Source organism: Aquarana catesbeiana, linkage group LG01 (genome assembly GCF_042186555.1).
Source record: "Aquarana catesbeiana isolate 2022-GZ linkage group LG01, ASM4218655v1, whole genome shotgun sequence".
Lineage (NCBI taxonomy): Eukaryota > Metazoa > Chordata > Amphibia > Anura > Ranidae > Aquarana > Aquarana catesbeiana.
Window position 1 is genome coordinate 983,839,737 of NC_133324.1, and position 26,845 is coordinate 983,866,581.

Consider the following 26,845-nt stretch of genomic DNA (forward strand, 5'->3'; position numbering starts at 1 on the left):
TATTCCATCAATGTATCCAACAATTCTTCAGTCAGCTGCAACAGAGTAATTAAGATCTTTATTTCAATCATGACAATAATATACTTACCATACACGCCTGCTATAGAACAATTGCAAAACCCACAATTTATTACACTTGACAATGAATAGTAAAATAGAGAAGAAAACCAACAAAAATTTAAAAAAAAAAACATACATTTGTGCAGATATACCTAGCATATTTACACAAAAAAGTCTACAGTCTTCTAAAATGTCTTACCGTCAGATAGGACATGAGGCTTGTACAAGTCCCAGAGTACATCCAACACATCCATCTTGTAATTAATAGGTGACCGAAAGCGTGTTAAACGATTTCCACCTCCTCCAATATTGAGGGGGATTACCTTTTGATCTAGAAGAAGACACAACACAGCACCTGATAAGGCTCCATAATGGACATCATGCACAGTTATGTCACATGTACTACCGTATTCCTGGATAGATTCTCTGGAGGCATTTCTGCTTTCCAAGGCAGGTGGACATATTTTAAAACATCCAAAGCAGAACACCTCTCAGAGGCATTGAGGGCCAACATGTCCCAGAACATCTGCCTGCCTTCAATAGAGAATTGTCGCCACTTTCTTGGTGACAAGGTCAGATCCTTCTGTGTTTGCCACCAAGCAAACTTCTGATACTTGAGGTCATGACTCCCTGCTTTTCTCCAGGGGAAGGACCCTGTCATAGCTGTGTATATCATGACCCCAAAGGCCCAGATGTCAATGCTCGGGTGCAGCAGCAACTTTTCCCCTTGTTTTAGTGTGCACAGTTCCGGAGCGGAGTACGGTATAAACCAGGGCATAAAGGGTGCTTGAGTTCCCTGGAGCATTGTCAGTCCAAAATCTGCCAGCTTGACATTATTACATTGGATGTCCATGAGCAAAATGTTGTCCAGTTTAATGTCCCGATGGACCATTCCTTTGCTGTGCATAAAGTCCAAAGCATTCGCGATCTGCAGAACACAGCTCTTCACTATATCTTCCTTCAAACCAACCTGTAGAAAAAAAAATACAAAATTATTTACTAAACATCAACATGGCAAAATGTTACCCAACATATGAAACTCATCTTATCTCTTGCACAGGAAAGCAGAAGATACATTAGCTGCATACACAAGGAGTATACTTAAATGAAACCTGCATGCAAAGTGGGAGCTTCTATTAATGGTGCAAGATCCATCTTAACCCACCTTACTCCATCTTAACTTTGTTCACAACTGAGCGAGCCACATACCTAAAATAACAATTTGGAGATGGATCTCCTATCACAAATTGGATTAGCAGCAAGGATGGGAAGTGTTATCATAATGGGGGATTTTAATTATCCAGACATAGACTGGGCGGAGGGAATCGCACATTCATTTAAGGCTCGACAGTTCCTTAATGTCTTGCAGGACAATTTTATGGGTCAGATGGTAGACGCACCAACTAGAAATAAAACATTACTGGATCTACTGATTACCAACAATACAGACCTGATCACAGATGTGGAAATACGGGGCAATTTAGGTAACAGCGATCACAGGTCATTTAGTTTCAGTATAAATCACAGAAAAAGGAAACATGAAGGGAACACAAAGACACTGAATTTCAAAAGAGCCAACTTCCCTAAACTACAAACCTTGCTAAAAGGCATAAATTGGGATAAAATATTAGGAACAAAGAATACGGAGGAGAGATGGGTTTGCTTTAAGAGCATATTAAATAAGGGCATTAGCCAATGTATCCCATTGGGTAATAAATTTAAAAGAGCGAACAAAAATCCTGGATGGCTTAACTCCAATGTAAAAATGCATATAAAAGCAAAGGAGAAGGCCTTCAAAAAATACAAGGTTGAGGGATCATCCTCAGCATTCAGACTTTATAAAGAATGCAACAAGAAATGTAAGGGTGCAATTAGGACGGCTAAGATAGAACATGAAAGACACATAGCGGAGGAGAGCAAAAAAAATCCCAAGAAATTCTTTACGTATGTAAACAGTAAAAAAGGGAGGACAGACCATATTGGCCCCATAAAGAATGAGGAAGGACATCTGGTTACAAAGGATGGGGAGATGGCAAAGGTATTGAATTTATTCTTCTCCTCAGTCTTCACGAGTGAATCGGGGGGCTTCAGTAACCAAAACTGCAGTTTTTATCCTCATGACACAACACAGGAAGCACCTCCATGGTTAACAGAGGACAGAATTAAAATTAGGCTTGAGAAACTTAACATTATTAAGTCACCGGGACCAGATGGCTTGCATCCGAGGGTACTTAGGGAACTCAGTCAAGTGATTGCCAGACCGTTGTTCCTAATTTTTACAGACAGTCTATTGACTGGAATGGTACCAGCTGATTGGAGAAAAGCCAATGTAGCACCAATATTTAAAAAGGGCCCAAAATACATCCCTGGGAATTACAGACCAGTTAGCCTAACATCAATAGTATGTAAACTCTTGGAGGGGATGATAAGGGACTATATACAAGATTTTAGTAATAAGAATGATCTCATTAGCAGTAATCAGCATGGATTCATGAAGAATCGTTCTTGCCAAACCAATCTATTAACCTTCTATGAGGAGGTGAGTTGCCATCTAGATAAAGGAAGGCCCGTAGACGTGGTGTATCTGGATTTTGCAAAAGCATTTGACACAGTTCCCCATAAACGTTTACTGTACAAAATAAGGTCCGTTGGCATGGACCATAGGGTGAGTACATGGATTGAAAACTGGCTACAAGGGCGAGTTCAGAGGGTGGTGATAAATGGGGAGTACTCAGAATGGTCAGGGGTGGGTAGTGGGGTTCCCCAGGGTTCTGTGCTGGGACCAATCCTATTTAATTTGTTTATAAACGACCTGGAGGATGGGATAAACAGTTCAATCTCTGTATTTGCAAACGATACTAAGTTAAGCAGGGCAATAACTTCTCCGCAGGATGTGGAAACCTTGCAAAAAGACTTGAACAAATTAATGGGGTGGGCGACTACATGGCAAATGAGGTTCAATGTAGAAAAATGTAAAATAATGCATTTGGGTAGCAAAAATATGAATGCAATCTATACACTAGGGGGAGAACCTCTGTGGGAATCTAGGATGGAAAAGGACCTGGGGGTCCTAGTAAATAATAGGCTCAGCAATGGCAGGCAATGCCAAGCTGCTGCTAATAAAGCAAACAGAATATTGGCATTAAAAGGGGGATCAACGCAAGAGATAAAAGGATAATTCTCCCACTCTACAAGGCTCTGGTCCGGCCGCACCTGGAGTATGCTGTCCAGTTCTGGGCACCAGTCCTCAGGAAGGATGTACTGGAAATGGAGCGAGTACAAAGAAGGGCAACAAAGCTAATAAAGGGTCTGGAGGATCTTAGTTATGAGGAAAGGTTGTGAGCTCTGAACTTATTCTCTCTGGAGAAGAGACGCTTGAGAGGGGATATGATTTCAATTTACAAATACTGTACTGGTGACCCCACAATAGGGATAAAACTTTTTCGCAGAAGAGAGTTTAATAAGACTCGTGGCCACTCATTACAATTAGAAGAAAAGAGGTTTAACCTTAAACTACGTAGAGGGTTCTTTACTGTAAGAGCGGCAAGGATGTGGAATTCCCTTCCACAGGCAGTGGTCTCAGCAGGGAGCACTGATATCTTCAAGAAACTATTAGATAATCACCTGAATGACCGCAACATACAGGGATCTATAATGTAATACTGACACATAATCACACACATAGGTTGGACTTGATGGACTTGTGTCTTTTTTCAACCTCACCTACTATGTAACTATGTAACTATGTAACAATTTTATGCTCATTATAGGTCCCACCAACTCACTGCACTGGGAGAGGATTCCTTAAACCTCAGACATGCTTTAAAAGAGCAATGGATAGAAATTATAACTTTTTAAATATCATTCAATTTCTGATACAAACTTACCCTTTCCTTTACTATTGAGAGAAGATCTCCAGCTGGCGCCACCTCCTGGACAAACACATAGTCACTGCTGGTATGGAAAACGATCTCGTGGGTTGCAATGATATTTGGATGGCTGCTGAGACAAAGAGACATTCCATATTCCATTAGGAAGTTGTCCTTTGGAGTTGTCTCCTTGCTCAGCAGTTTTACAGCGACCAACTCATCTGTTGGAAAGAGGGAGAAAAAAAGATAATTAGCATCATAAACCCAACAATGATGAAACTCGCTAAAAACCTACTGAATTTAGTTAAAAGCTTGTGTAAATCTAAAGCACTGACTTATTAGGATCCATAATCATCACTTAAAAACTGGAAGTGAGGGGTTGCTTGGAAAACTTTAAAGAATGCTGCTCAAAGCATTGGAAATTTTCTGCAGCCGAACCATTCTGTTGATTCTTAGATATTGGATGTCACACTCATATCTCAGTTTAGAAGTAGAGACCCTCTAGGCATCTGCTCAAACTTTCTTGATGTTTTGCGCTAAATAGAACTAAATCCCCAGAGGAGCCCCAGAACATTGACTATACTCTCATACTTGCACATTGTAGTAGACCTCCTCACTGTAGTTTGCCCTCCTCTAATGATGCAAGGTCACCTGATCACCACAGAAACTTTACCTGTTAGTTATTTTTTATTTAGATTTGTTCCACTAATTTAAAAACACAAATGATTAAAATAAAAATGTTTTCTTTACATGAATGAAGCTACAAAGTTTACCTGAACCCCGATGTTTGGCCAGCAGAACCTTTCCATACGATCCACTCCCGAGCTCTTTAATGGGGTCAAAGAAGTCAGTCACCTCCATCATCCTCAGGTTTTCAGAGGTTTCAGAGATGAGCTCAAGGAGATTCTTTGCGGTGTTCTTGGTCACGTCCTCAATGTTAGAAGCCATTCTGGAATCACAACATCAGAAAATACAAATTAGTTTTATTTGACATGAATCTCTAATAAACAGCATTAAACACAAGAGATACCATTATAATTCTAGCACTTTAAAAGACTCTGTTTGGGCCACATCTGGAGTATGCTGTCCAGTTCTGGTCACCAGTCCTCAGGAAGGATGTGCTGGAACTGGAGAGAGTCCAGAGAAGGAAAACAAAGCTGATAAGGGGGCTGGAGGAACTCAGTTATAAGGCACAACTACAAACAATAAAGGTATTCTTCCTGGAGAAGAGATGCTTAAGAGAAGATATGATGGCAATATAAAAAATCTCAGTAGTGATTCTAGCATAGGGGAGCACTATTCATTCTCATGTAGCTTAAGAAGACACATGGCCATGTAATGAAATTGGAGGAGAAGCAATTTAGGCTAAAACTGCATAAGGGTTTCTCTATTGTCAGAGTGGAAAGGGATTGGAACTCCCTTCCACAATCGGTGGTGTCAGCGGAGAGTGTTGATAATTTAAAAAAACTCTTCAATGCGCATTTTAAAGAAAGTAATATACATGGATAAAGAAAATGGTAGTGACATATACACATACACAAACCAACATAGGTTGAAGTGGATGGACTAGTGTCTTCATTCAACCTTACCAACTATGTAACATCCCTCTGGATATGACCCAACATCTATTAATTGCAACCATCATTAGAGGATAATGATAGTACTGTAACTAAAAACAGTTACTTTACATTTTAAGAAAGGTATATGCTTACAGTTCTTATTATGTACATTTTGGGCCTATAGAGATGGGCTTTTGTTCCAGCAAGTGGCTATTGTATTTCTATATAAGTCTATGGTAATGCAAAACCCTCTTGAAGCAACTGTAAATTCACCAGTCAACACATCCTAAATTATTTTAGAAGGGTCTTAAATGGACATCAAAGTCATTCTATTTACACAAGACCTTAATCTGATTTTGGAGATACATACAATTGTAGATAATAAATACAATTATTTAATATACTTAAAAGAGCAAAATGAGGGGGGAAGAATGACACTGGGCAAAGGACCCAGTGCGCCATTTTTCCAATCCAACAAATGTCTACAACAAAGTAACAACCGGGGACTTTCTAGCATTTCACCCAGAGATATAAATTCAAAACATATACAAATATTATTATTATTATTATTATTATACAGGATTTATATAGCGCCGACAGTTTACGCAGCGCTTTACAACATTAGGGCAGACAGTACAAGTACAATACAATTCAATTCAATACAGGAGGAATCAGAGGGCCCTGCTCATTAGAGCTTACAATCTAGGAGGGAGGGTCAAGTTATACAAAGGGTAATAGCTGTGGGGGATGAGCTAATGGAGAAAATAGTGCAGTTGTTAGATGGAGGCAGGATAGGCTTCTCTGAAGAGGAAAGTTTTCAGGGATCGCCTAAAAGTGGATAAAGTTGGAGACAGTCTGACAGATTGGGGTAGGGAATTCCAGAAGATGGGCGAGGCTCGGGAGAAGTCCTGGAGGTGGATATGGGAGGAGGTGATGAGGGAGCTAGAGAGCAGGAGATCTTGGGAGGAACGGAGAGGGCGATTAGGTTGGTATTTTGAGACTAGGTTAGTGATGTAGCTGGGGGCAGAGTTGTGGATGGCTTTGTAACTTATTGTTAGTATTTTGAATTTAATTTGTTGGGCGAGTGGTAGCCAATGGAGGGATTGGCAGAGAGGGGTAGCAGACACTGAGCGGTTTGTAAGGTGGATGAGTCTGGCAGCAGCATTCATGATGGACTGAAGGGGGGAGGAGTCTATTTAAAGGTAAGCCAATGAGGAGGGAGTTGCAGTAGTCAAGGCGAGAGATAACCAGGGAGTGAATCAGGAGCTTTGTGGTTTCATTGGTTAGAAAGGGACGTAGTTTAGAGATGTTGTGGAGGTTGAGGTGGCAAGCTTTGGAAAGTGATTGGATGTGGGGCTGAAAGGAGAGTTCAGAATCCAGGATAAAACCTAGTACCCTGACATGTGGGGACGGGTGGATGGTTTTGCCATTGCTCTTGACAGAGAAGTCGGGGAAAGAGGAACGTGGGGGAGGAAATATTATAAGCTCGGTTTTGGACAAGTTGAGTTTGAGGAAGTGGTGTGACATCCATACAGATATGTCGGTTAATAAGTTAGTGATGCGTGAAGAGACTGATGGAGTGAATTGAGGGGTGGAGAGATAGATTTGTGTGTCATCAGCATAGAAATGATATTGAAAGCCGTGAGAGGCTATCAGCTGACCCAGGGAAGAGGTGTAGATTGAAAATAAAAGAGGTCCAAGAACAGAACCTTGGGGGACCCCGACAGAGAAGGGAAGAGGAGTGGAGGAAGTAGAATTGTAAGTGACACTGAAGGTGCGTTGGGATAGGTAGGATGAGAGCCACTGAAGATACAAATATACAAATCTACACAAATCTTTCCAAAGGGATTAGTCACATCATACAAAAGTTTCTGTATTGAGCATCATGCTTGAATCTTTTAAACTTTTGTATGATGTGACTGATACATTTGGATGTTTTTTTTTTATATAGTTATATTTTGAATTTATAAAGCCATCCTACAAAGTTCCCAGTTTTACTTTCCTTTAGTAAAGTTTCTAAAACCTCATAGAGAGAGTTGAATACATGACTTCCCTAAACTTCAGGCACAAATCCAACCCAAGAATTTGGACAAAAAAAAGAACAGGTTAGAACATCTGTGAACTTTTTATTGCCATTTCCAATGTCAGTGGGAAGGTTCTCCCTCACTTCATATGTGTGGTCAACAAAAGAGGGCACAAGTGAGGAATGAATAAATACCTTTATTGGGTTTTGAATTATATATATATATATATATATATATATATATATATATATATATATATATATATATATATATAATACAGTATATAAATACTGCCACCAATGATTGATTACTATTTCTTCCACTGACACCAACCAATGATGGTTCACTATCCTTTCCACTTACTCCAATAACGGGGAATATTCATTCCAAAATATAATTTTTTTATTTTTCTTTCATTTAAAGAGTGAAAGTACAATAAATGATTTGAGCGTGACATAGGACAAGATAGAGTAGTGTTTCTCAACTCCAGTCCTCAAGGCGCCCCAACAGGTAATGTTTTTCAGGCTTCCCATTATTTTACACAGGTGATTTGATCAGTTTCACTGCCTTATCACAGCTGTTTCATCTGCAGGAAATCCTGAAAACATGACCTGTTGGGTCGCCTTGAGGACTGGAGTTGAGAAACACTGAGTTAGAGCACTCGGGCTCCTATTTGCATCAAGTTTTTATTGTAGTGTGGAGGAGAGATCATTTCCTATGTGGTCACTAGGGATGAGCTTCGAGTTCGAGTCGAACCCATGTTCGACTCGAACATCGTGTGTTCGACCGTTCGCCGAATTGCGAACGTTATGGGCTGTTCGTGCCAAATTCAAATGGCGCATCAAGGCGCATAATTCACTGCGGCATCGCAGTGCATTGCTGGTTGATGATTGGCCAAGCATGCATGACCCGCATGCTTGGCCAATGACAGTGCCATCTGAACAGAGAGCCGTAATTGGCCAAAGCCAGGGTGGCTTTGGCCAATTATGGCTCAGGGGGTTTAGTACATGCCCCACACTATATAAGGCCGCCTGCGTGGTGGCCTTGTGTAGTGTGTTGCGGTGGCGGAGAGAATTAGACAGAGAGAGAGACAGTGTCATTTGATTTAAGTTAGATAGAGTAGGCAGGCGAGTCAGTTAGCTGCACTTACAGTGTATTATGTATGTATATGCATCCCAGGTGTTGTAAATATATATATACACTGTATTCAGTTTAGCTAGATCTGTTCCTGCTATTCTCTTTCTAATATACTGACAGGTAGGCAGGTGTTTTTACAGTATTTACAGTTAGTGTACTGTGTACCCTGCACAGTTGCAGGTGCTATTGTTCTTCTTCTGATCCTATTAATAACACAGGCAGGCAGCTTGAAGTATTTACAGTTAGTGTACTGTGTATAGTTGTACCTATAGCTACCTGAAGACAAGTGCTTTTGTTCTTCTTCTGATCCTATTAATACCACAGCCAGGCAGCTTGAAGTATTTACAGTTAGTGTACTGTGTACCCCTGCACAGTTGCACCTATAGCTACCTGAAGACAAGTGCTGATGTTCTTCTTCTGATCCTATTAATACCATAGGCAGGCAGCTTGAAGTATTTACAGTTAGTGTACTGTGTACCCTGCACAGTTGCACCTATAGCTACCTGAAGACAAGTGCTGGTGTGCTTCTTCTGATCCTATTAATATTACAGGCAGGCATTCTGCTAGCTGCAGTATAATCAGTATATATACATCCCAGTTTTGTGCAGCAACATCTCACTGCAGGCCATTAGTATGTCTGCAAGGCCAACAAGGAGAGGCAGACAGTCACAAGCCAATAAAAGAGGGAAAGCAGGCTCTGTGTCCAGAGGCAACAGTGCTGGTCATGGACACGGTGCATCCTCATCAGCACGTGGCCGTGGGCCATGCTTGTCCTTTTTTTCGGCAGCTGGCCGTGTTGAGCCACAACATGTGGAAGACTTGGTAGAGTGGATGACCAAGCCGTCCTCATCCTCCTCATCCTCTCTCGCCCAGGCTCAGGGTACTTTGTCTGGCAAAGCAGCTGCCAACGTGGCCTCTTCCCTCGGCTCAATGGCATCAGTCACCTCTTCCCTAGCCCCACCATGTCCTCCTGAGGAGTCCTCCGAACTGTTTGACCACAGTGTTGGGTACATGCTCCAGGAGGCTGGCCAGCGTTTTGAAGGCTCCAATGATGGAACTCAGCTAGAGGAAGGCAGTAACATAAGCCCAGACAGAGGGGGTGCCCAAGAAAGACAGCAATCTGGCAGTCATGTTCCCCCAGCTGCAGCATACTGCCAGGTTTGCTCCAATGATGAAGAGGGAGGGGATGATGAGGTCACTGATTCCATGTGGGTGCCTGATAGGAGAGAGGAGGAGGCACATCACCAACAAGGCAGGATGCCCTCCAAAGGCCAGCTTAAGGGCAGCACACTGACTGCATCACACTGCTGAGCTCCGCATGTGTAGGGCGCTGCTGTCTCTGCGCATTATTCAAAAAGTTCTTTGGTGTGGGCCTTTTTTGAGACATGTGCATCAGATCGCACCGCTGCTATTTGCAACATATGTCTCAAGCGTATCTTGCATCAAACATCACCCACTTGGGCACCACATGCTTGACCAGACATATGTTGACCTGCCATGCAGTTCGTTGGCAAGCGTACCTAAAAGACCCACACCAAAGAACAAAGAGGACCTCTCCTTGCTCCTCATCAGCTGGGATCTCCAATCCCACTATACCTTCAGTCCTCTCTGAGACCTGCACTGAGAGGAATGAAGGTGTAGAATTAGGTGTGTCACAGGCAAGTACTTGTGGGCAATCTGCTATTGGTACACCAACGTCAGATTGTACCAGGCAAATTTCCCTGCCCCAGCTGCTGCACCACCGAAAGAAGTTCGCTCCCAGCCATCCACATGCCCAGCAGTTGAATGCTAGCTTGGCTAAACTGCTAGCACTTCAACTGCTGCCTTTTCAGTTGGTAGACTCTGCCCCCTTCCGTGAGTTTGTGGAATGTGCGGTTCCTCAGTGGCAGGTTCCCAAACGCCACTTTTTCTCATGGAAGGCGATTCCGGCTCTCTACCGGCATGTGGAAGGCAATGTCTTGGCCTCGCTGGACAGGGTGGTCAGTGGTAAGGTGCATATTACCGCTGACTCATGTCCAGCAGGCATGAACAGGGACGTTACCTATCTTTCACGGCGCATTGGGTGACTCTGCTGGCAGCTGGGAAGGATGCAGGACAAGGTGCAGTAGTGTTGGAGGTTGTTCCACCACCATGCCTCCAAAATGCTACTACTGGTGATTCTGACACACCTCTCTCCTCCACCCCCTCCTCTTCTTCTTCCTCCATGGCCTCTTCCTGTGCTTTGTCCTCGGTGCTCTGTTGGCGTTCAAGGGGCTACGTAAGTATGCAGGCTAAAAGATACCATGCAGTGCTTGAGCTGGTGTGCTTGGGGGACAGGAGCCACACTGGGGCAGAGATTCTGTCAGCTCTGCAGGGGCAGGCTCAGAGGTGGTTAACGCCATGCCAGATTAAGGCAGGTATGGTGGTTTGCGACAATGGCACCAACCTCCTCTCCGCCCACCGACAGGGACAACTGACCCAGGGGCCCTGTTTGGCTCACGTCCTTAGCTTGGTGGTACAGCGATTCTTGGGCAGGTACCTGGGCTTACAGGATGTCCTGAGGCAGGCCAGGAAAGTCTGTGTGCATTTCCACCGGTCATATAATGCCAGTGCTCGGCTGGCTGACCTCCAAAAGGAATTTAACCTGCCCAGGAACCGCCTAATCTGTGACATCCCACCAGGTGGAACTCAAGGTTGGCCATGCTGCAGCGGCTGCACATGCAGCAGAGAGCCATCAATGAGTATCTGTGCAACTTTGGCACCAGGACAGGGTCAGGGGAGCTTGTTTTTTTTCCCCACGCCAGTGGGCCATGATCAGGGATGCATGCACTGTCCTGTCACCATTTGAGGAGGCCACGAGGATTGTGAGCAGTGACAGTGCATGCATCAGTGACACTGTCCCCCTTGTCCACCTGTTTGACCACACGCTGCGTGGAATAATGGACAGGGCACTTGAGGCAGAACAGAGGCAGGAAGAGGAGGACTTCCTTAGCTCTCAAGGCCCCCTTTATCCAGACAGTGTTCCTGCGTGCCTGCCGATCACACAGGAAGAGGAGGAGGAGGATTGTGTCAGCATGGAGGTGGAGCCTGGCACTCAGCATCAGCAGCAGTCTTTAAGGGATCATTTACAGTCTCAAGAAACCCATGGACTTGTACATGGCTGGGAGGAGGTGGCTGTGGATCATGTCGTCCTTAGTGACCCAGAGGACTCCGGACCGAATGCCTCAGCAAACCTACGCTGCATGGCCTCCCTGATCCTGCAAAGCCTGCGGAAGGATCCTCGTATTCGTGGTATCAAGGAGAGGGATCAATACTGGCTGGCTACCCTCCTTGATCCACGTTACAAGGGTAAGGTTGCAGACCTTATCTTGCCATTGCAGAGGTAGCAAAGGATGAAACATCTTCGGGAGGCCTTGCAGAAAGATCTGTGCAATGCGTTCCCAGAGACTGAGAGGTTACAAACTCCTGTTCCTGGACAACATGTTGCTGAGGCTAGGGTCTGTCAAAGAAGGAGCGGTGGAGAAGGTGGCCGTCTGACCGATGCGTTCAGACAATTTTTTAGTCCGCAGCCCCAAGGTATGATCGGTTCCAGCAACCATCGCAATCGTCTGTTTTACATGGTGCAGGAATACCTAAGGGCAAGATCTGACTTGGACACCTTTCCCATCAAAAATCCTCTGGGTTACTGGGTCTTGAGGATGGATCACTGGCCAGAGCTTGCGCAGTATGCAATTGAGCTACTGGCCTGTCCTGCATCCAGCGTTCTTTCGGAACGCACATTCAGTGCTGCTGGAGGCTTTGTAACCGATCACAGGGTGCGCCGGTCCACCGACTCGGTCGATCGACTGACCTTCATAAAAATGAATCAGTCTTGAATCACCACCAGATACCAAGCACCTGATGCTGATGTAACCGAATATTTTTTTTTTGAAATGTCAGATCCCTTCAAGACTGCCTATGCTGATACTGAGTGACTATCCTATTATGCTGAGTGACTATCCTCTTCCTCCTCAATGATCATGCTGATAGCTTGGAAGAATATTTTTGGTTCTGGGCAAAGTCACCAGTGGCTAAGGCCCAATTTTTCAGCCCCTGTTTAACAGGGAACAGGGGCGTGTAATTACAATTTTTGATGCAATATTTTGCAGGAGGGTTCGTTGCTGCGCTCAACTAGAGTATTTGTGAGGGGTTGCAGTGTTGTGGCACCAGCACCAGTGCCTAAGGCCCAATTTTTCTCCCCCGGTTTAACAGGGGAGTGTAATTACAATTTTTGATGCAATATTTTGCAGGAGGGCTCATTCCTGCACTCCAACTAGAGTATCTGTGAGGGGTTGCAGTGTTGTGGCACCAGTGCCTTATGGTGCGTACACACGGTTGGACTTTTCAGCTACAAAAGTCCGACAGCCTGTCCGACCGACTTTCGATGGACTTTTGGCAGACTTTCTAACGACCGGACTTGCCTACACACGATCACACCAAAGTCCAACGGATTCGTACGTGATGACGTACAACAGACTAAAATAAGGAAGTTGATAGCCAGTAGCCAATAGCTGCCCTAGCATTGGACTAGCATACAGACAAGCGGATTTCTGGGTCCGGCTGAGTTACGACGTAAAGATTTGAAGCAAGTTCCAAATCTAAAGTCCGTCAGATTTGCGACTGGAAAAGTCTGCTGAAAGTCCGGGGAAGCCCACACATGATCGGATTGTCCACCAGATTTGGTCCATCGGCGTCCGTCTGACTTTTGTAGCTGAAAAGTCCGACCGTGTGTACGCCCCATAAGGCCCAATTTTTCTGCCCCTGTTCAACAGGGGTATGTAATTACAATTCTTGATCTAATATTTCACAGCAGGGCCCTGTGAGGGCTTACAGTGTTGTGGCCACACCAACATCTAAGGCCCAAATTTCTGCTGTGTATATAGGGCAGGCCCCTACTTTCAAACATCTAACTTACAAACGACTCCTACTTGCAAACGGAAGGAGACAACAGGAAGTGAGATTAAATCTACCCCTAGGAAGGGAAATTCTCTCCTGTAAGAGTTAATATGGGAAAAACGTGTCTCCTCTCCACTGATGCTTTATCACAAATCCTTGTTTCACTAAAAACCCCAAATTGTCAAAAAACATTTGTCATTGGGACAGAAAGTGAGGTGAAATCTTCTAAAGAGGTGCACAGACAGCAAAACAAATGTCACAGTGGTGATAACCCTTCCCTATGTTTTCAAAAAATCTTAAAAATAGATTTTTTGGCTGGAGCTACACTTTAAAAATGTACCTACCAGTTCAAAATTACAAGCAGATTCTACTTAACAACAAACCTACAGTCCCTGTCTTGTTTGCACCGCCTGTATACTGCTGTTCAGAGTATATAGGGCCTGGGGGCCCCACGCCTTTCCTTTTTTTAATTTTGATGCAGGGTTCCCCTTAATATCCATTCAAGACCCAAAGGGCCTGGTAATGGACTGGGGGGTACCCATGCTGTTTGTCTCACTGATTTTCATCCATATCGCCAGGACCCGACATTACATTAAAGCCGCAAGCAATTTTAAATGACTTTTTTCCTTTAAAAATGACATTTTGTGCAGGGACTGTTCTAAGCACAGGAAACACGCACCACTTTACAGGCATACTATAGACACCCTCAGGTACGATATTTAAAGGAATATTTCACTTTTTTTCACGTTAAGCATCATTAAAATCAATGCTCCCGAAAAATGGCCTTTTTTAAAACTTTTTTTGCATTGATACATGTCCCCTGGGGCAGGACCCGGGTCCCCAAACCCCTTTTTAGGACAATAACTTGCAAATTAGCTTTTAAAATGAGCACTTTTGATTTCGAACGTTCAAGTCCCATAGACTTCAATGGGGTTCTAAAGTTCGCGCAAATTTTTGGTCCGTTCGCAGGTTCTGGTGCGAACCGAACCGGGGGGTGTTTGGCTCATCCCTAGTGGTCACCAGTGGATCTCTCCAATAAGGACACAGGGGGTAATAAAAACCTGACAGAAGCTATAACCTTCATCCATAAATCAAGCAAATAAATGGGTTTGGCTGGAGCCGGTCTCTAACTACAGCACTTGTACTGAGTGACTGTTCAGAATTGCAAAAAATTTAGTCAATGTCAATGTTCTATCATTGTAACAATATAGTGAAAAAGAAAATAGGACAACACTTGCACCAAAAAAAAAGACATATAGGAATGGTGAAATTTGGAACCCGACTACTAATTAAAAAAAAAAAAAAACATTTACAGATGTCTTTCCTGATAAATAAATCTTACAAAATCTCAATGTGTAAACACAATTTGAATTAATGTTTGCCATTAAAAATGGAAACTTGAACCCTTCTGTAAACAGTGGCATGTATGACCCATCCGGATTGTACTTACTGCACATATATCACATTTCCATCTACTCTCTCCGCCAGATGTAACATATCAATAGATGTCAGGAAGGGGCTCAGTGATATTGTTTTGGTGTTCCCTAGATGTTAATCTTATTCTGATATTCAGTACTGTGTACCTTGTAGGATGCTAATATGATATCTGGAAGTCTTCTACTTAATACTCCCTGTTTTGTTGTTTTTTGCTTTCTAAAATTCCTTATTGCTCTTCTATCAAGAGTTATGTATGTACAAACTACTGAGTAATGTATTTACTATACCTATTTTTGCTCATGTATGTAATAAGTATAGCTCTCTTTTTCTAATTCAACTAAAAATTTATAGCAAAAAAAAAAATACTATTTTTTTTCAAACCCAACTGAAAATTGTAACAGACAACCTAAGAAGATCTGTTTCATTTTATTTCAAGAATACATGAACAAAGAACACCTAAATGCATGCATGGGGTGGTTATATGCTAAAAAAAGGTCCCGAATATTCAATTAAAATACAGATCTCTAAAAAAAAAACCACATTTAATCCCACTTGTAGGGCATTAAAGGGCAAGTGAAATAAAGAAAAATAATTTAAATTCAGGGAACATTACAGCCCCTTTCTCTATAACTTTCTGGTAAGACATCTATACTGTTTGGGTTGAGATTAGGTAAAATAAAACTTGCATGTACAAAAAAAGACGGACAGAAATGGTGAAATTTGGAACTCAGAAAAAAAAACTTTTGATGTTGAATTGTTTAACCACTTGAAGACCAGACCTTCTCTGTAACTTTTTGTTTCAAATTTTAAATTAGTATTTTTTTTCTAGAAAATTACTTAGAACCCCCAAACATCAGGAAACAATAAAAAAAAAACGTTTTTCTGTATAACTTTCTGGTAAGACATCTGTACGGTTAGGGTTGAAATTAGGAAAAAAAACTTGCAAGTACAAAAAAGACAGACAGGAATTGAGAAATTTGGAACGCAGAAAATAAACAATGTTTGAAGTTAAATTGTTTATTAACATGCAACTACTAATCTATATTCTATCAGACAATTTAATGGTTTAATTTTATTTCAAGGGAACATGAAGAAAGAAGATCTGAATGCATTTTTTTTTAGGTTGGTTAAATTCTAAAAATAAAATATTGCAAAACAATGTGGATATTTAATCAATATATGGATCTCTAAGCAAAAGAAAATAATTTAATCCCACTTGTAGGGCAGTAACAGGCAAGTGAAATAAAGAAAAAATGATTTAAATTCAGGGAACATTAAAAACTTTGTCTGGGGTGAAATTAGGAAAACACTTGGAAGTACAAAAAAGACAGAGAACTTTTGATGGTGAACATGCAGTTGCTAATATACAATCTAACAGACAACTTAGGATGGAACTGTTTAATGTTATTTCAAGGGTACATAAAGAAAGAACATCTGAGTATAATGCATGAGGCTGGTTGAATTCTAAAAACAAAATATTGCAAAAATAATGTGGATATTCAATCAATATATATCGATCTCTAATCAAAAGAAAATAATCTAATCCCACTTGTAGGGACACAACAGGCGAAGTGAAAAAAGGGAAAAATAATTTAAATAATTTACATTTAGGGAACATTAAAAACAAAAAAGTTTTCTTTTTAACTTTTTGCTAAGATTTCTGCATTGTTGGGTTGTTATTGTAACATATGGTGAAAGATGAAAAACTTTTGATTTTGAATTGCGTTTAACATGCAACTGCTAATCTACCATCTAACAGACATCCTAAGATGGAGCTGTTTAATTTTATTTAAAGGGGACATGAAGATAGAAAATCTGAATGTAATGTATGAGGTTGGTTGGGTTCTAAAATCAAATTATTGCAAAATAATGTGGATATTCAATCAATCTATGGATCTCTGAACAAAAGAAAATAATCTAATCCCATATGAAGGACCACAACAGGCAAGTGGAAAAAGGAAAAAATAATGTAAATCATTTTAATTCAGGGAACAATAAAAACAAAAAGGTTTAGTTTTCTTTTCTACTTAACTTTCTGCTAAGACATCTGTATTGTTAGGTTGTCATTGTAAAATATGGTGAAAGTGAAAATGAGGAAAATACGAAAATACTTGTCCAAAAAAGACAGACAGGAATAGCAAAATTACAGGAATGGCAAAAATTAGGACAACCTAAGATGAAACTGTTTAATTTACTTTTGACGGTACATGAAGAATGAACATCTGAATGTAAAGCATGAGGTTAAAATACTTTTAAAATAAAATATTGTAAAATAATGGGGATATTCGGTCAATATATCCATCTCTAAAATAAAAGGCCCTTTAGAATATTAAAAAGTTTTTACTATTCCATTTCCTGCTAAATACATCTCCTCAATCAGAGAAAAATCCCAGCTTTTTAAAGCATAAAACTATCAGGTCTATAGATCTTTGGGCTTCTGTATGACTTACCTTAAACAATGAAGATATAGATGTCTCCAAGTTGGTATCACTGAGGAAGTCTATATGGTCTTCTCCAAAGCTATTCCGGTGGGAAGTGGTCAATGGAGAAAATAAATCACTTTTGCTACAAGCAAAATGAGATTCACTGAGTAAGGAATGGAGGTCTATATGTGTGTCTGGAGACTTTGGGTTGAGCTCTAGGAGGGTGTGGCCAATAGGTCCATAAGAATGGGGTTTGTTTATACTGTGCCAGTGTGTTGAGGGCGGGAAAGATACCCTGAAACTAATTTCAAATGATTTAATTAGGGAAACCAGTTTCTAGGTGCTGAGATTTCTAAAGGTAATGTATAAAATGTCTTAGCATTCTAACCAATAGTATATTTTTATTATAATATATAATGGATCATTATTTGCAGTAAATATTATGCAATTGAGTATTTCATTTAATAAAATAATAATAACATTAAAAATAAATATACATACAGTGTATATGTGTGTGTGTGTGTGTATATATATATATATATATATATATATATATATATATATATATATATATATAATCTCAAAATTCAACATTAAACTCTATCCACCTCGGAAACTATAAAGTAGGTAATATACCGTATATCAATTGGCTTCCTAAACCATGTTGGGATATCTAGGTGTAAATGGGTCCTGGGACTTACTGGTTACTTTTCAAAGTCTTAAACAAAGATGCTCAAAACTCTCTAAAAGACTCTTGTGGTGTCCATGAATCTTATACAAGCAGTGGGTGGACATGGGGAAATTTGCTCATCCACAGAGTTAGTATGAGAAGTCTCCACTGTTTTTTTGCCAATGAAATTTAGAGAAATTAGTTCTTTGGTAAATATTTCACAGATAATTAGTGGAAAGGAGCACACATTTGGTTGTACCTTTGTGGAGCTTGATTGAGCTAAAAAAAAATGGCCTCCAATAGAGGGAGATACACGGGAAGCATGCAGTAGACATTTATGGTACAATGCTCTATATATGTGTCATTCATCACTACTGCGAGATATGTGTTCAACCAGGCTCACTGATAAGGCAGTATGGCTGACCCTCCTGTACCGGGACTCAGCCTCATCAGTTCATAACAGGGGTCTTTACTAGCAGGAGGGATGGCTGTACTGCCTTATTGCAGACACCGATCCTCTTCTGCCTTCCCCAACATTGCTGAACTTCCCTCCTCTACTCTCCCGCTGGCTGTTGGGGGGAGGGGAGTGTTAGGGAAGTTGATGACAGTTTTTTTTATCTTTCTGTGCATGAATAATATGTTCTAGGGTATATAGCTTTTTATATGTAATCAGTGAATCAGATAGAGATTTGCATTTTTTTTTTGTTTTGTTATTAAAAGTTTAGATTGCCTTTTGAGGTGTACTTTAAGCAATGTCATTGTCCAGTAAAGTCAGTATTTGTAGGGAATAAATTAGATTTATCTATTAATATGGGTTTATATGAGATATGGACCTAAGTATGGATGTGTGAAGAACTTTTTTACAAGACCAACAACTGTCTCTGAAAAAAGACAAAGGCTCTCCTGTTCCTTGATTATTATGTGAAAGCCAAATGTTGTGCATCATAATTAGGGTCACCCTTTGTTCTCAGACGCAGGTGAATAGGTGGAAGCCACCATACTGAAAGCACACTATACTAACCGGTCTTTCCTATTAACAAATGTCAGTTGTCCTTCACTCACACTAAATTCTCCAACGCACTGACAAAAGGATGCTGCAAAGTCAGCCATTTATAGTGTTTGGGCTGAAACTTCACTGAGACCCAACATTGGCCAACATCTTTCACCTGACTAGAGGTCAAGTATATGAACATTGCCTGAGCCAACGATCCCTCAAGTAATGCATTGGGGGACATTTGGTGGGAGGGATTCAAACCAAACATCCTTAGTTCAGATCTTCTCTAAACAGTCAAACAGAGTGTTTGCAGTTAGAACTTATGCTCAGACCTAACGTTTGGCACTACCCTACCTATCATATAGAGTTTTGCCAATGCAATAATTGTTTTGTTTCTGAAGCATATCCTTTCTAGGGTCATCTAACATCTTTATGATGCTTTGATCCATAATTTAAAAAAATATTGTAGATAAGCAATCACATCAAGATTTTCTAAGATGTCTAAGACACGATTCTTGTACAATTCCCCAGAGTGCATACATCGTCTGTCTTTTAATTATCAGGTGAACAAAAGGACCTATGCAATTTCCACCTCAACTCCTAGAGTAAGTGAAGTTATCTCATCAGGCAGAAGACACGAGGCGGCACTTGCGGTAGCTCCGGAATGGACATTATTTCCTCTGTAGGCCATTTGTATTACAGTACTCCTTGTATGGTTTTCTGAAAGCATTTATGCTTTCCATGGCACATGAAGAGATTTTAGAAGGTCCATGGCCAAGCACCTTGGAGGCATTGAGGGCCAACAAGTCCCAGAACATTTGCCTGGCTTCAAGAGAACTTTCTTCACTTTTCCGGTGCCAAGGCCAGATTTTTTTGACTTGCCACAATGCAAAGTCTCTGTACATTGGGTCACGACCCTCTGCTCCTTTGCAAGGGAATGATCCAGTCATAGATGTGCAAATCATGACACCAAAGGCTCATACTGTACATCAATGCTGGAGCCTAGAAGTAATTGTTCTTGTTTCAGGTTACACAGTTCAAGCCATGTAGGGTATGAACCAGAACATGGATGGCGCTTCCATTCCCTGGAGCCTTACCAGGCCAAAATCTTCCACTTTGATATTACATTCAATGTCCATCTTGAGGTCATGGTGGACCATCACTTTGCTGTGTATGCATTCCAACACCCTCACTATGTGAGGAATGCTGTGCTTTACGGTCTTCATTTAAACCAACCTATAAAACAAAAAAAAAAAAAAACTAGACATGGAAAAAATGTATTCAAACAAGAAGCCTATTTCATCCATCATACAGGGACATAACATATTAGCTCAATACACTCAAAAGGATGCTTAAAGTAAACTTGTTGGTATACAAATATGAGTAACCATTGATGGTGCAAGATCCAGGACCATCACCCTTAACCTTGCTTCACAGCTGAGAAAGTTACCTAAAATCAAGCCTATCAAGTTGCAGTATCCCAACTCACTGTAATGAGTGGGGAGTCCTTAAGCCTAAAAAAATATTTGAAAGAGATTAAATCTTTTAAACAAAGTTTTTTTTTATAATAAAAAAAACAAAAAAACAAAACTTACGTTTGACTTTATTAGGGAATAAAGAGTTCCAGCTGTCGCCACCTCCTGGGCAAACACATAGGGGTTTATTTACTAAAGGGCAATCCACTTTGCACTACAAGTGCACTTGAAAGTGCAGCCGCTGTAGATCTGAAGGGGACATGCAAGGGAAACAAAAAACAGCATTTTTGCTTGCACATGATTGGATGATATAAATCAGCAGAGCCTCCCCTCATTTCAGATATTCCCCTGAGATCTACAGCAACTGAACTTTGCCTTTAGTAAATCAACCCAATAGTCTCTGCTTGTATGAAAGGCAACTTTATGGGTCCTGATAATGTTGGGCCGCTGAGGCCCATATTCTACCAGAAGTTGTCCATTGGAACCCTCTCCTTTCTAAGCAGCTGCAAAGTCACTGACCTGTCAAACTGAGAGAGAAGATAATTAGTAACACAATCCAAATGCAGAAGCTTGCTAAAAGCCCAATGAAGTGTGCCAACCAGCGACATACACATACATTGCTAGGCTTCAAGTGGTTATACTGAGATGGCACCATTTTCAAAAATCAAAAGCATTCAAACACACCAATTGAATGCTTTTAAGGACAGGAGGGATTGGGGGTCTTATAGACCCCAGATCTCTCCATAAAGAGTACCTGTCACAAAAGTAGAGTGGGAATTATTGCTTTATCTCTGGAGTTAATCCCCTTTTTAATGCATGCCAATATTCTGTTTGCTGCAGCTTAGCATTGCTGGGCCTATCTACTAGGACCCCCGGGTCCTTTTCCATCCTTGATTCCCCCAGAGGTTCTCCCCCCAGTGAGTAGATTGCATTCATATTTTTACCACCCAAATACATTATTTTACCACATTAAACCTCATTTGCCATGTAGTTGCCCACCCCATTAATTTGTTCAGATCTACTTGCAGAGAAGTTATTGCCCTGCTTAGCATTGTCCGCAAATACAGAGAGATTGTACTGTTTACCCCATCCTCCAGGTTGTTTATGAACAAATAAATAGGATTGGTCCCAGGACAGAATCCTGGGGGACCCCACTACCCACTCCTGACCATTCCGAGTACAACCCATTTATCACCACCCTCTGAACTCACCCTTGTAGCCAGTTTTCAATCCATGTACCCTATGGTCCATGCCAACGGACCTTACTCTGTACAGTAAATGTTTACAGGGAACTGTGTCAAATGCTCTTGCAAAATCCAGATACACCACATCTACGGGCCTTCCTTTATCTAGATAGAAGAAGAGGGAAGGGAGAGAAGAGAGAGGGGAGAGAGGGGAAAGGAGAGAGAGAAGGGAGAGAAGAGAGAGAGGAGAGAGGAGAAAGACACAACATGCTTTATTTTCTTGGATTTTTCTTTTCAGTTTTGTTTTATTGTCATCAGGCATATTTTTTTGTTTTTGTAAAAAGCCTTACAGTTTGATTTTTTTCAGATTTTTTTATGCTATAAAGGAAAAAAAGCTTGTTTTGTTTTTTTGTTACTTTTAAAAGCCTTAACAATGATTTTTTAATTTGATATATTGTTTATTGTTCCTATTGTCTGCCTGGGAGGGTTCACCTGTACTATTGTTCATTGTATGTTTACTGTTTGTAGTCTATCCCATCACCATTGTCCACCATATCTCCTGTCTATTGTCTATTGGGTGTAGACTCTGATTATTCAGGGAAGATACCATTGTTATTATAAAGTTTGTGTCTGAAATCCTGTGTACGGAATATTCCAGTACATGGATCACAATCAGGCTGATTCAGAAGGGACCGCCTGAGTTTTCAATCCATGTAAGGGCAGGCTGATTGTACCTAAGTCGATCTATACCCAAGTCGATCTATCGATTGTCTTGGGTGGAACCAGCCTGTTGGATTTTTCTACATATAATTACTGCCTTTATATGAATAAGGTATCATTATTATTATTATTATTATTATTATTTTTATACAGTATTTATATAGCGCCAACAGTGTACATAGTGCTTTACATTAACAGGGAGACAATACCATTACAATACAATAAAATACAAGAGGATTACGAGGCCCAGAATAGCTTACAATCTAATATGGTGGGGCAGGTGGTACAAAAGGTTGTAACTGTCGGGAATGAGCTGATGGAAGTGGTAAAAGATTATTTGGAGGAATGATAGGCTTCCCTAAGGAGATACGTTTTCAGGGATTGCCTGCAGGAGTAGGAGATAGCCAGACAGATTGGAGGAGGAGACAAGAGAGCTTGAGAGTAGGAGGTCTTGAAAGGAGCGGAGAGGGCGATTTGGGTGATATTTGGAGACAAGATTGGTGATGTAGCTCCGGGCAGAGTTGTGAATGGCTTTGTATGTTGTGGTTAGTATTTTGAATTTAATTTGCTGGGTGATTGGGAGCCAGCATAGGGATTGGCGGAGAGGGTTGGAAGACACTGAGTGGTTGGTAAGGTGGATAAGTCTGCCAGCAGCATTCATGACAGACTGAAGGGTGGATAGCCTATGGAGAGGTAGGCCAATGAGAATGGAGTTGCATTAGTCAAGGCGAGAGATAACAAGGGAGTAGGGATCGGCCGAACACCTCCCCGTTCAGTTCGCAGAAGAACATCTCAAACAGGCAAAAAGTTCTAGCGAACATGCAAACTCTATTAAAGTCTATGGGACACGAACATGAAAAATAAAAAGTCCTAATTTTAAAGGCTAATATGCTAGTTATTGCCACACAAAATGTATGGAGACCCGGGTACTGCCCTGGGGGACATGTATCAATGCAAGAAAAAGTTTTTAAAACAATTGTTTTTTTTAAGGAGCAGTGATTTTAAAGATGCCTAAAGTGAAACAATAAAAATGAAAAATTCCTTTAAATACTGTCCCTTGAGGGTCCCCTTAGTCTGCCTGTAAAATGGTGCATCTGTTCAATGTATAGAACATGCCGCAGCAATAATGACATTTCTAAAGGAAAGAAATTAAATTTAAACTTGCTTGCAGCTGTAATGTATTGCCGAATCCCTGCAATACGGATAAAAAAAAAAAAAAATGGCGTAGGGCCCCCCCCACAGTCTATACCAGGCCCTTCGGGTTTTGTATGGATTGTAAGGGAAACCCCATACCAGATTTTTCTAAAAAAAAATCATATAAATATCCATATCAGACCCTCATCCAAGCATGCAGCCTGGCAAGTCAGGAAAAGGGGGGGCGAGCGAGCAAATCCCCCCTGAACCATACCAGGCCACGTGCCCTCAACATTGGGGGGATGCTTTGGGACAGAGCCCCATGCCCCAAAGCACCTTGTCCCCATGTTGATGGGGACAAGGGCCTCCTCCCGACAACCCTGAGCTGTGGTTGTCAGGGTCTGTGGACGGTGGCCTTATTGGAATCTGGGGCACTCAGATCCCACCCCCCCATGTGAATGGGTATCGGGTACATCATACCATTACCCATTCACCAAAAAAGTGTCAAAAAGCAAAAACCACAAGACACAGTTTTTGACAAATCCTTTATTAAAAAATAAAAATAAAAAATGTCCCTCAATGTAATCCATCATCAATCAGGACACCCGACAGATATGAAAAATAGAAAAAAAAAACACTCCACCTCCTGGGACGCCTCCCAGCCAACTGCCCGCTGTGCGCTTTGACAGTTCTTATATAGGAAGGGGGCGGGGCAATCAGGCTATGTCACCCAGTGGTACCACCCCTTCTGACATCATGTGATGTCACGTGACCTTAAGGTCAATAACGCTACACCAAGTTCACTATATGGACCACTTATGTATTCATACATGTTGATCTTATCCCCCTTAATCTCTTTTTTTCCCTTACCCCTTTCCAAATTATTATTATTAGTATACAGTTGTTATAATAATTGATTAACTATGTTGTCCAATTTTCCAATTGTTGCACCTATAGCCAAATTATTATCATTATACAGGATTTATATAGCGCCAACAGTTTGCACAGCTCTTTACAATTCCGTCCTTCTTTATTATTATATGTCCGATATCACTGTGTGTAATAGTAATTCCTTCTCTTTTTTATGATACGGGAAGGCTTATCATTTTGGGTCTTTACTTATTGCAATGCAACTTTTTATCTCAAAGACATGTTGTTCTGTCTTTCAGTATGTATATCAACTTTTTTAGTAAGGAATATTGAAACTATATTTAAAGATATTGCTTAGACATATGTCCAGAATTCATTTCAAGAACAGAAAACAGGCAAAAATGAAAAAAAAACACACGCCCCTAGAGCCCCCAGCTCCCCGTGTTGGCCTTGGACTTCAGGCTGAAGCCCCTGGTCTTTTTGCCACCTAGCAACGCCCCTGAACAGGGGTGAGAATGGAGGAGGAGGAGGAATGAAACTGAGGGAGAAGGAGGAAGAGGAGCAGAAGTGGCACTGAAAGAGGAGGACTAAGAATGGAGGAGGACTAAGAATAGAGGAGGTTGAGTGAAAATAGAGGAGGAGGAGAACTAAGAATAAAGGAGGAGGAAGAGAATTGAGAATGGATGAGGAGGTAGAATGAAGGATGAGGAGTACGAATAGAGGGGGGGAGGAGAGTTGTGGAGTTATCTTAGTCATTGAGGCCTAACTTGAAGGCACATACTGGAGTATAAGAGATCAGACAAAACACCAAGTATATGCTGAAAAATTCTCTATTTATTACAGATTTGATATAAGTATATAAAAGAGAAAAGATGCAAGGTGTTCAATCTTTGGTCATCTGTCAGATGTTTGTGACGATTGATAAGATGCTGGTGACAATAAGGTGGTGGCGACAATCGGTGGTGATGTTTGATAGCTTCTGGGTCTTTTGCTGGAATTTCTCGTTGTCTGGATATATTCTTCATTTCTACGTTGATGATGTAATGTCTGGAGACTTGGCACTGATGTTTGTTGTCCCGGGTTGTGACACTCGGAAGTAGTAAAAATAAGTATAAAGAGCAGAGGTTAGCTTCAGTAACTATCTTATAAAGTCATCAGTACAAAAAAATCACCAGTGATTATTGTAAAGTCATACAAAGATATACGGTATCAAGGTAGACAAGTAAATACCACCATTGTAAGGCACACCTTTCCATGACAAGGAATGAGGATGGAGGAGGAATGAGAATGCAGATGGAGGAGTGAGAAAGAAGATGGAGAAAGAGGAGCAATTTGACTAGAAATGAATGAGGAGGAGAAGTATTGAGAATGGAGATGAAAGATGTAACAATGGAGATGTGAGAATGGCGATGGAAGAGTGAGAATGAACATGGGGAGGGAGAAGGATTTAGAACAGAGATGAAGGAGGTGGAGAAGTATGGAGAAGGAAGAGCAAGAATGGAGATGGAAGAGTGAGAATGAAGATGGGGAGGAGGAGGAGGAATTACAATAGAGATGAAGGAGGAGGAGGAGGAAAGTATCGAGAATGGAGATGGAAGAGTGGGAATGGAGATGGAAGAGTGGGAATGGAGAAGAGGAGGAGTGAGAAAGGAGATAAAGGATGAGGAGTGAAAATGAAGATGGAGATGTTGGAGGAGTTAGAATAGAGATGGAGGAGGAGAAATATTGAGAATGGAAATGATGGAAGAGGATACTATTTTTGGGGACCTTTGGAGGGGGTCTGCAAACTTTTTTGTTAAATAGCAAAGGAAATGGCAATGTAACACAGTTTTCCTTTTGTGAATATTAGTCAAATTGATTTTTTTGAATTTGTGAATGTTACTCAAGACAGGGCCCCCCATGCTGTTTGTTTTTTTCTTTGTTTTTTTTTGTTTTTTTGAACCCTTTGGCCGTTAGCCCAGAAAATGGCCATTTTTAATTTGACAGATTCTGCTTCCATTGATTTCAATGGGGTTCAGGTTTGCCATCTAATCTTCTTTGAAGTTCCCCAAACCCTGTTTGAACATAACCCAGGGCAGTTTGGCTCAAACCTAATGCTGGGGTTGGTAATAAAAATAAATGACCCAAACAAAACAAAATAAATCTAAAAACTCCCACTCAAAACACTAAGACAAAACCTAAACTTTTTTTGGCTTAATTTAAAAGAAAACAAACTAGCTACTATTAACAAAATGTTAAGTAACATCACAAAATTAAAAAAGCATTCCTAAAATGAACTATTGGGTCTTTTTATATTGCAGTGAATACAAGGGGCTTACACTCCACTCTCCAAAGCCACAGATACTGCAATTTACTATAAAAGCATCAATAGAAAA

At 41.0% G+C, this 26,845-nt stretch overlaps 1 protein-coding gene across 1 annotated transcript in view; it reads right to left on the reverse strand.

The window, feature by feature from the left end:
• Window positions 1-448: 448 nt before the first annotated feature.
• LOC141129185 (ribosomal protein S6 kinase alpha-6-like) overlaps window positions 449-26,845 on the reverse strand; it is a 42,091-nt gene continuing 15,694 nt past the window's right edge. The window contains exons 6-8 of the mRNA XM_073617054.1: window positions 4,703-4,878; window positions 3,948-4,150; window positions 449-1,030 (exon numbers count right to left, since the gene is read on the reverse strand). Coding sequence (XP_073473155.1) covers window positions 449-1,030; window positions 3,948-4,150; window positions 4,703-4,878 — 961 coding nt within the window. The remainder of the gene's footprint in view (window positions 1,031-3,947; window positions 4,151-4,702; window positions 4,879-26,845) is intronic.